At 47.7% G+C, this 10,684-nt stretch overlaps 1 protein-coding gene across 14 annotated transcripts in view; it reads left to right on the forward strand.

Moving 5' to 3' along the window:
- The first annotated feature begins 8,619 nt into the window (after nucleotides 1-8,619).
- The window catches only part of LOC123052063 (zinc finger CCCH domain-containing protein 62), a 9,878-nt gene continuing 7,813 nt past the window's right edge, over nucleotides 8,620-10,684 (forward strand). For all 14 annotated transcript variants that reach the window (XM_044475116.1, XM_044475119.1, XM_044475115.1 and 11 more), the window contains exons 1-5: nucleotides 8,620-9,114; nucleotides 9,943-10,060; nucleotides 10,257-10,318; nucleotides 10,401-10,455; nucleotides 10,536-10,632. In XM_044475116.1, the coding sequence (XP_044331051.1) occupies nucleotides 8,757-9,114; nucleotides 9,943-10,060; nucleotides 10,257-10,318; nucleotides 10,401-10,455; nucleotides 10,536-10,632 (690 nt within the window). In that variant the 5' untranslated portion in view covers nucleotides 8,620-8,756. The remainder of the gene's footprint in view (nucleotides 9,115-9,942; nucleotides 10,061-10,256; nucleotides 10,319-10,400; nucleotides 10,456-10,535; nucleotides 10,633-10,684) is intronic.

Genomic DNA, 10,684 nt, shown 5'->3' on the forward strand with positions numbered 1-10,684 from the left:
GTGTGCCAAATATATGTTGATGATATTATTTTTGGTTCCACTAACCATGCTATTAACGTTGAGTTTGAGAATCTTATGACCAAGGAATTTGCCATGAGCATGATGGGAGAGTTGAAGTTTTTCCTCGGATTTCAAGTGAAGCAATTGAGAGGAGGAACCTTCATCAACCAAGCACTTTATATTCAAGACATGCTCAAGAGGTTCAAAATGCAAGATGTCAAGCCCATGAAGACGCCCATGCCCACAAATGGCCAACTTAATCTTGATCCCAATGGTAAAGATGTGGATCAAAAGGTATATCGCTCTATGATCGGTTCTTTGCTTTACCTTTGTGCATCTAGGCTGGATATTATGTTGAGTGTGTGTATGTGTGCAAGATTTCAATCCGCTCCCAAGGAGAGCCATTTTTCGGCAGTGAAAAGAATCCTTCGATATTTGGTTCATACCCCAAACTTGGGCCTTTGGTACCCCAAAGGAGCAACTTTCAAGCTATTAGGACATTCGGATTCGGATTGGGCCGGAGACAAGGTAGACCGCAAGTCCACTTCCGGGTCTTGTCAATTCCTAGGGAGGTCATTGGTAAGTTGGTCTTCAAAGAAGCAGAATTGTGTGTCCCTTTCAACCGCCGAGGCCGAGTACATTGCTGCAGGAAGTTGTTGTGCACAATTATTATGGATGAGGCAAACTTTGATGGATTATGGTGTCAAATGTGACAAAGTGCCTCTATTTTGTGACAATGAAAGTGCAATCAAGATCGCCGACAATCCAGTGCAACATAGCCGAACCAAACATATCGAGATTCGTCATCACTTCATTCGAGATCATGTGGCCAAGGGAGACATTGATTTATTCCATGTCAACACCGAGAAGCAACTTGCCGACATTTTTACCAAGCCACTTGATGAAGCAAGATTCCACGAGTTAAGGCATGAGCTGAATATCGTTGATATAAGTAACTTGGATTGAGGTTCTTGCATACACACACATACTCTACTAGTATCTTGTTTTAGATGTAGGCACCTAAGTAGGGGGAGCTAGCTCAACTAATGAGCTATCTTATCCTACTAGTGCATAAATTGATCAAAATCTTTCACATTAGCCATTTGAAGATGGCATTTGTGCTTCAAAGATGAGTATTGGTCTTAGACCCAAGGTTCATATCTTCGCGGTGCCATACCAAACAAACTCAAACATGGTGGCTTCGGCCACCGCCTTCCGTTGGAGGTTGGATCGTTTTTGTCTTTTGTTTGTGTGGTTCTTCTTGTCCTTGTGTTCGTGTTTCCGTGAGTGTGTGTTTTCTCGAGTCTCTTCCAGTGCAAGTGCTACACATACTCCTTTCTAGTAGTGTTGGATTTCTTCTGCGACGTGTTCAGAAGTGAGGCGGGAATGCTCTTTGGGGTCTTGGTAAGAATTTGCATTCAGCCATAACCCAACAAGCTTCTTCCTGTCAAAATCCTCTGGATACCCCGTGCCCACGGCCCTTGTACCGTGCACACGGGGTCTGCGGTTTCTGGCCCTGAAGAGGTGGGACGTGGGGGGTTTGGGTTCTTTCCCACCCAGTCGCCCCCTCCACGCCCCAGATCGCCTCCAGGCCGCCGTCGTCGCCTCCTTGTCGCCGGTGCTCCTCCGTGCGCCGTGGGACTTCGCTGCTCCGTGGAGATCTTCCGGGATGGGGTCCTCCTCTGGTATCTCCCTTCCCTTGTTCTTCTTTTTCCTCCTTTGGATCCGTTTTAGTCTAGGGTTTCCTCCTCTACTAGTCTAGGCCAGTCATTCCCTTGTGGTAGACTAGGGGCGGATGGGCATTACTGTGGCAGTTCTCCCTGCCGCACTCACTCCCGGATCTCGATCTGGAAGTGGTTGCCGCTGGGCGAACCCCGTGTCCACGGGCCTTGTACCATGCGCACGGGGCCCCCATGTCCACGGGCCTTGTACCGTGCGCACGGGACCCCGTGTCCACGGTGGTCAGACCCCCGTGTGCACGGGGTACACAGTGGTGCCAGTCCTCCTTCTTCTCTGTCTTCCATTCCTCGCCAGCTTCTCGAGCACTTGTACTTATTTGTGTCTCTCGTGTTTGTTGTGCTTTGTTGCTGTTGTGTTTCAGACTCTGCTGACAAGAGGTCCGAGCTCCGTCGCAAGCGCACCAAGGCAGGTTCCAGGGAATTCTCTTTGGCTCCTCGTCAGCCGTCCGAAGGAAGTGGTCAGGGCTCTGAGATGGGCCGTGTTCGCCGTACCGCCTCCAAGCAGCCAGTGATTGAAGCCTCCGAGGATTCAGAAGAGGAGTATGATTCGCAGGAAGATGCTCACTATGAGAACCCCGCAGATGCAGAGATAGAAGATGAGGATGATTCTGCTGATGATGTTGATGAGGAGGAAGGAGAGGAACATGTGCTCCCAGGAGGTCGGAATGTCAAGAATCTACCTCTCTCTAAGTGGACCAAGCCAGAGCTTTGGGCTTGCAGGCAGGATTTCCCCTATGTGCCAAACACTGATGCAGGGGTTGACCCAAGATTCAAGAATGATTTTCAACACCGGGTGTTCTCTGAGCTGATCATGACCAAGAAAAACAAGTTTGCCCCCCACAAGCAAATCAATGTGGAGGCTCTTCGGGACAATGATCATACCTATCCCGGTGTGTATAGTGCTCTTGGGAGGCTTGGCTTGATCCCGTTCGTCGCCTTCCACCATCCGTTCAGTGAAGATCTTGTGATGCAGTTCTTTGCCACCGTATACTTCCACAGTGATGAGGCTCGCACTATGACTTGGATGTCTGGCACATATGAGTGTGAGGCCTCCATGGCCAAGTTCTCTGACATCATTCCGTGTCGGTTCTTTGCTGAGGAGCATCCTGAGTATGGCCGTGTTCGTGAGACAGGTAGAGACAAGGATGAGATTGCTTTTGCTTACAAGCCAGACAAGGCCTTCACCACCGGTTCTATCAAACATTTGAAGCCAACCTATGATACTATGCGTCACATTCTTAGGTACACGCTTAATCCTAAGACCGGGGACTCTCACAATCTGAGGAGCTCCATGTTGGATATCTTTGTCTACCTTCATAACAAGAAGAAAGTGGATGTTCTGGACTTCATGTTCTTTGAGATCAGGCAGTGTGTTTAGGAGAACAAGTCATGCATCTATGCTCCGTTCATCCAAGCTTTGATTGAGTCCGTCTGTCCCGCCAGGTACATTGCCAAGTACCGCACCTCCTTTCCGAAGCGTGATTCCAACTGGCTTCCGGCTGCTCCTCCACCATATGTGCCTCCCAAGAAGGGGCGCAACCCCAGGCATGAGGATCGTGCTACCTACACTAAGGGATGTTCATCCTATGTGCGGATTCCGCGTAGCAAAGGGAAGCAAGTTGCTACTGATGCCAGTTTCACCAGAGAGGAGAAGAAGTCTCTTCTGAAGACCGTGAGCAACATGTTCAAAATGTGTCAGTCCATTCAGCGCCGTCAGGTCAAGGAGATCAACAAGGGCAAGCTGGTGAGGCGTCAGGAGAAGGCTGAGCGTGCTGCAGCTGGTGAGGAGGTTGGTCCAGGGTCCGAGGACATCGACAGTGTGGCCACAGCTCGTTCTTTTCCCTTGGGGGGATGGCACTTTGATGATGATGATGATGCTTCGAGCGCACCTCCTCTTGTCTAGAGTCTCGTTAGCATCGCCTTTTCCCTTTTTGTTGTCTTGATGACAAAGGGGGAGAAGTGTTCTATTAGGGGCGTTTGCAGTTGGTTTCAGTTGGGTGAGATCTCAAGGCCTCGTTTCTCGTTTGTTTTGGTTGTGTTTATTTGGCTTGAGATACTCTTATTTACTTGCTTTCGCGGTGTGGTCGTGAGCATAGTCTATGTGAGAGACTATCTACTTTATGGAATTTATCTATGCTTATGTTGATATATCTTGTGGAGTATGATCAAGCTTCTATATGTTAGTCTCACGTTTTCTGCTCACCACACTTGCATGTGATCTAGGCACCGTGTTGGGTTTTATTATGTTGATCACATGCCTTGACAATGTGGATCTAGGGGGAGCCTCATATGTGTGTGCTTGATGCATAATCAAGCATTTTTTTTCCTTGCACATATATAGGGGGAGCTCCTTTGATCAACTATTGTCGCATGGCTGTTTACTTAAGTTGTATCCTATATGCCATGTCCTAACCATGTTGTCATCAATGCACCAAAAAGGGGGAGATTGAAAGTGCAAGTATCACTTAGATTATATTTTGGTGTGATGACAATGTGGTTAGTGGAACTAATGTTGGTTGCTAAAGTTTATCTCAGGACATTGGTTCCAAGGTGTCCATTGATGGAGGTGTGCGACCCCCCAGTCCAAAAAGATCAAAGGCGTGGTTACCGGCGACTCGGAGGTTTTCCGTTTTGGTTCGATTTGAGTCGTAGTTAAAACCGCACTATCAAGAGGGGTCTTCGTGGAATTAGTGTCGTGTGGGAATGCCTCCAAGACAGATACACCAGCCCTCCTACACCTCCTCAGATATTCCACTTGTTGTGTGCTTTGCCGTGGTGTCCTGTGATGTTTTCATCAGAAATCTTCTGGACACCCCGTGTGCACGGGGTCTCTGACCCCCGTGCGCACGGGGTAGTCAGAATATTTCTGGACACCCCGTGCGCACGGGGCTGACTTGGCCCGTGCGCACGGGGTACCTCGAAACTCACTGGACACCCCGTGCGCACGGGGCTGACTTGGCCCGTGCGCACGGGGTACCTCGCATCTCACTGGACACCCCGTGCGCACGGGGCTGACTTGGCCCGTGCGCACGGGGTCCAACGGGCAGAAATCCCCTCCCGGCCAAGAACACTATAAAATCCCCCTTCTTCCTCCTCCATCCCCTAACCCTAATGTCTTGTTGAGCTCCTCCATTGCTACACCCCATTTTGCTCACTACTCTCAATCCTCCACCCAATCTTGTTGAAACTTTGGGGATTGGGAGAGCAAGACCCGATCTACACTTTGACCAAACCAAATCGCATTCCCCGCAACATTCATCCACCATGACTTGTTACTCTTGGAGCTTGGGCTCCTAGGCGGTTAGAGGTTCCTCCGGAAGCTTCCTTGCTTGTGGTGTGCTCCGGAGAAGTTTGTAAAGGTGTGGTGGTCGCCTTCAAGACCAACCCCGAGTGATTCGAGGCTCATCCGTTGGGGGTGACTCGAAGGAGATTACGGTGAGCCTTCGGTGGCGTTCCGCAAGCTTTGGCTCCGGCACCGCTCCAAACGGAGAGTAGCTCTTCCCCAAGGAAGAGTGAACTTCGGGATAAAATCCGCGTCCTCGTCTCACTTGTGGTTAATCCTTTCCCGCACTTTACTTAGCCTTGTATGCTTGTTGGCTTGCTAATTAGTTTGTTGCCCAGCATACTTAGCTTAGAACTTGCTTGTCATATAGGTTGTGTTCACCTAGTTGCATATCTAGTGAACCCTTTTTATCCGCTAAGCCTTAAAATTGACAAGAAAGAGTAAAATTTGTAGTCTCCTATTCACCCCCCCCTCTAGTCGACCGTATCGATCCTTTCACTTGCCGATAACGAGATTGAACTAGGTATGATGATACCGACGATCGAATCTCGGGCAAGTAACATACCGAAGACAAAGGGAACAACGTATGCTGTTGTGCGGTTTGACCGATAAAGATCTTCGTAGAATATGTAGGAGCCAATATGAGCACCCAGATTCCGCTATTTGTTATTGACCGGAGATGTGTCTCGGTCATGTCTACATAGTTCTCGAACCCGTAGGGTCCGCACGCTTAACGTTCTATGACGATTTGTATTATGAGTTTATGTGATTTGGTGACCGAATGTTGTTCGGAGTCCAGGATGAGATCACAAACATGACGAGGAGTCTCAAAATGGTCAAGACATAAATATTGATATATTGGACCATGTTATTCGGACACCGGAAGTGTTCCGGATAGTTTTGGATAAAACCGGAGTGCCGGAGGGGTTACCGGAACCCCCCGGGAAAGTAATGGGCCTTAGTGCGCCTTAGGGAAGAGAGAGGGCAGCAGCCAGGAGGTGGCGCGCACCCCCCCCCCCCAAGGGGAGGTTGAAAGGGGGAGCCGATTCCTACTTGGAGTAGGACTCCCCCCTTGGGCGCACCTCTAGGGGCCGGCCGGCCTCCTCCCTCGCTCCTTTATATACGGGGGAGGGGCACCCCATAGACACAGAAGTTGATCTTTAGCCGTGTGCGGTGCCCCCCTCCACAGTTTTACACCTCGGTCATATTGTCGTAGTGCTTAGGCGAAGCCCCGCGCCGGTAACTTCATCATCACCGTCACCACACCGTCGTGCTGACGAAACTCTCCCTCGGCCTCAACTGGATCAAGAGTTCGAGGGACGTCACCGAGCTAAACGTGTACAGATCGCGGAGGTGCCGTGCGTTTGGTACTTGGATCGGTTGGATCGCGAAGACGTTCGACTACATCAACCGCGTTACTAAACGCTTCCGTTTTCGGTCTACGAGGGTACGTGGACACACTCTCCCCGCTCGTTGCTATGCTTCTCCTAGATAGATCTTGCGTGATCGTAGGAATTTTTTAAAATACTACGTTCGCTAACAGTAGAAATGCAAACATTAAGGTGTTTTTACGAAGACTTGCCCAACAGTCAATCCCATGTTATGATCTTCACCATGGAAATATGTCTAGCACTCCTAATCGCTCATTATGTGGTTCTCAAGACTCATGGCATCATTCCTTGCTTGACTGCTCCACGTTGAGATGTGTTTGAGCTCTGCCTAATGAAGAAGTTCCTGAGCATATGATCGACACAATAGAAGTTAATGCTAAGCACTAGCTATTTTCTGTGATGGGATCGCTATCAAATGCAGATTTCTTACGTATGGTAATGACTCTTTGGGGGTTTGGACGGCTCGGTGCAAAGCTATACATGAGAACGAGTTTAGTCGCCAATGTGCACACATATGTTCGTCAATTCCTTTTTGTTTGATCTTGATATTACTACAAATAAGTTGTAGAATACTTTTTTATGTGAGCAGTGGAAGACCACAACGGCTTCCTTTGATTCCTCCCCCGACTGGTCTTATGAAGCTCAATGTTGATGGTGCACTATCTAGAAAATGGCGACAGAGGAGTTGTGGCTGGTGTATGCCAGGATCAACCATGCCTATATCTTGGCTAATTGTTGGTAACTTACACGAGTATCTCTGATGTTTCAACATTTGAAGCCCTAGCGCGTCGAGAAGCTCAAGCTCTAGCGGATGATCGTCAGGGTAATCATTGCTCGTGCAAGGGATTTCGATGACCGTCGTCTTGTCTATGGAAGTCATAAGAGTAACCAAAAGGCAGATAGTGTAGCTAAATTCTCATTTATCTCTTGATGTTGGTTGCCATATTTGGCTAGTTGCCCCGCTTGATATTGTAACAAGAGCAATGATGTTGGCCAATAAAGTGCAATGATGTTCCCTAAAACAAATCACCAAAATTTTGAGTGGCTAATTTATTTGGTAGGATGAAATTGAGCTCAAACCAAACGCACGCTTGAGAAATGTGAGACTTTTTTTGAAAAGATGGCACGTGAGACTTGCGAGAAGCTCTCAATTATTTTTAGATACCATAATTATTTTAATTATCACTACAACTGATTTTGCCTACGCTCATACTTTCACGTTTCGTGATAATTTACAGATATTCAAAAATTCGCTCCCCGTGAACCAACCCTAGTCATGGGTTCATCGTCCCAAAAGCCAGTCCCAGATATGTGAGGTTCTTCTCGCAATGTTGATCTCGCCACTCGCCACCACAACATGCAACACCGCCCTGGCCCCTTGAAGCATTCAGTGATGATTTTGCCACCACAACAGGCAACACCGCCTTTGCCCCTGAAGGGTTCAACTACTATCGTCCCTTGAGGGTCATCATCTTGATAACATGTCACTGTCGTCCGCTTCTTCCAGTGGCGATTCTATGTGTTACCTGTGGGGTCAGCTGACCCCACAGCCTTTGACAAAAACAGCCTAAGAACACTGTACAGTTATTGTACATTGTGAAGGAAAATTTTCAGAAAATTTGCAATGACCCCACAGATTGTTTAGGCTGGCCTCGCCACTGCTTCTTCCACCCTCAAGGTGTGACGGAGAAGGCATCATGCTCGACCATAGTTGATGCATCAGTAGCAGGAAGGTATCTGAATGTCGACACCATGAGGGTCTCGTCGGCGATACATGTGTGCTCGTTGAGGGAGAGAGAGATCAGGGCGACAGAAAATTAGAGAGAAGAGAAATTAAAGATAAAAATCTATTTAATACTTTTGTCTCATGGGTGGCCATATTTAAAGTTTATAGGTCCAAACAAAGTATTGTATCGGCCAACTTGAACAAAACAACAACTTAAAACCGATTTCCCTAAAAATCTATACAGCTGGTACTACTAAAATTTTGTCCAAATAGTACTACTCCCTCAAATACGTAAGCATATTATGGGACGGAGTGAGTAGTTACCAAAACAGCTACCATGGCATTTGCAAGCTAAGCTCTGATCTGAGCCGTTGAGGTGGAACATGCCAATCTAAATGTCCAAACCCAACGGCCGCTCATTCAAAATTTGAATATCTGGAACTTATTGACGTTACTTGTGGAGAGGCTGTAGACGTTGCTGGTCTGACAAGGCAATATAAATCCGCCTTTCCATTTTTCTCCGAGGCAAACAAAAGGGGAAAAACGCGAAGGCCGAGGGGAAAGCGGCGGCACGGCGGCGCGGCGGAAGGCGATCGGGAGGCGCCCAGGACGCCGCGATGCCGGTAACAAGAGGGCGCGCCGCGGCGGCGGCGGCAGATGAGGAAGAGGGCCACGCGCCCATCGACATCTCCTCGGATTCCGATGCCGGCGGATCCGAAGAGTCCGGGTCGTCGTCGTCGGAGGAGGAGCCCGGCAGCGACGAAGACTACATCGACATCAGCGACAGCGGCGAGAGCTGCGTCGACATCAGCGATAGCGGCGAGAGCTACGTCGACATCAGCGACAGCGACGGCGACGAAGAGGACGACGATGAAGAAGGCAGCAGCGCCGGGAACGAGGGGGAAGCGGAGGCGGACCGGCCCGGCGCGGATCTGAGCGAGGCTGCCTGCACAAAAATCGCCGATCTCCTCCGGCGTAAGCACCTCTATCCCTTCCTCGTTTGCTCTCGGCCGTAATTCGGATGATTGCGTTCTATAAGCAGGCGAGATTTTTGAAACTCAGGTGCTGTTTGATTTTTGGAAAACGTGGCATGGGCTTGGCACTGTTGATCTAATAAACTTGTGGATAGTTCTGCATACTGTAAGCTTAGAACCCTGCCGGGAAGTACCTTCGTGGCTTAGTAAAATCTAGTGCAACTTAATCAAGTTATAAAATATAGTGTAACTCAATCAAGTCCCGAAACATAGTCTTCTTTGAGTGGTATTGGACACCGTGGATGATGCTGCACGCTGGAACCCTGTTGCTGTTGAGAATTAGCGTTGTTCGTGGTGGGATACATCCAGGGGAAACTCAGTCTGATAACATGCTGGTTGGAGGAATCTAGTGCAACTGAATTTAGTCGCAGAATGTGGTCTGCCTCTTAGTCATATTGAATATCACAGCTTCACCTGAAGAAATAGGATCCCCAAATTATGTAGATATTTTTGTAGACAGGTATAGTTTGTTTTGAAATATAGGCAGAATGGTTGTTGAAATGGATATGAGCAATTGACAGGACCAACTTCAATGTAAACCAGTGGTTGAATTGAGCTGGAATCTTTGGCACGACTTCTGTCATGTTTGCTATATGATAAAGCTAGACCTTGCTTTCGCTCTGTTTGTTCCAGAGCAAAACATGAATTTATTGAACATCATGCTCCTTATATCTGAGAGTACTCTCTTATTTATTGAACATCATGGTCCTTATATCTGAGAGTACTCTCGTGTTTCCTACATGATATAATGATCAATATTTTCTTGTAGGAGGGAGAAACCTGGATGGTATTAAGTTGGCGGAGTGCAAAGCATATTTAAAGAATAATGGTCTTCCCCAAGTTGGGGACATAGCAACTTGTGTCGAAAGAATAATGCTGCATCGTAGGTTCGTTATTAGATATGTCCTAGTCATGAATATTCAGTAAATTGGTGCTTGTCCTCAACTATCGGGACAAATAGCTATTGCATTTGATATCGAAAGTCACATTTTAAAAAACACTCCCTGCATTATTATTTTTGTTCTTGTTTTTCCTTTAATCCAAAATCCCCTGTTATATGGTGATGCGGCATTTCTGAAATAGGTTCAAAGACGAAGATCCAGAGAAGATTTATCCTCGGTCATCCTTTTGTATTAACTGTAAAGGTGAGATCCCACTTGTCATGGAAGCTTTCTCTTATCCACATACAAAATTATCAAAGGCAGTTGACCATGGTCTGTCAATTAGGCGATGTCTGTCGAGGTGATACTGTCTTATTCAAACAAAAGGTTCACGAGAAAAGGTACTCATTGGTGTTTCTTGCACTAGCGCATCCAGTATCTCTTTGGAATGGTAATGTGGACCCTCCTTTGGTTATGACAGCGGCAAAAGGCACTCAAAATGTATGGGGAAGCGAATAGTAGCTGGGAAAGTTGTCAAAGAAAGCTATGGTAAAGACAAGCAACAACACACATTTACTGTAAGGATCGATTCAATGATATAGTACTGCTAACTGCTATTCCTCCCCCCCC

The sequence above is a fragment of the Triticum aestivum genome, chromosome 2D, assembly GCF_018294505.1.
Source record: "Triticum aestivum cultivar Chinese Spring chromosome 2D, IWGSC CS RefSeq v2.1, whole genome shotgun sequence".
Classification (NCBI taxonomy): Eukaryota; Viridiplantae; Streptophyta; class Magnoliopsida; order Poales; family Poaceae; genus Triticum; species Triticum aestivum.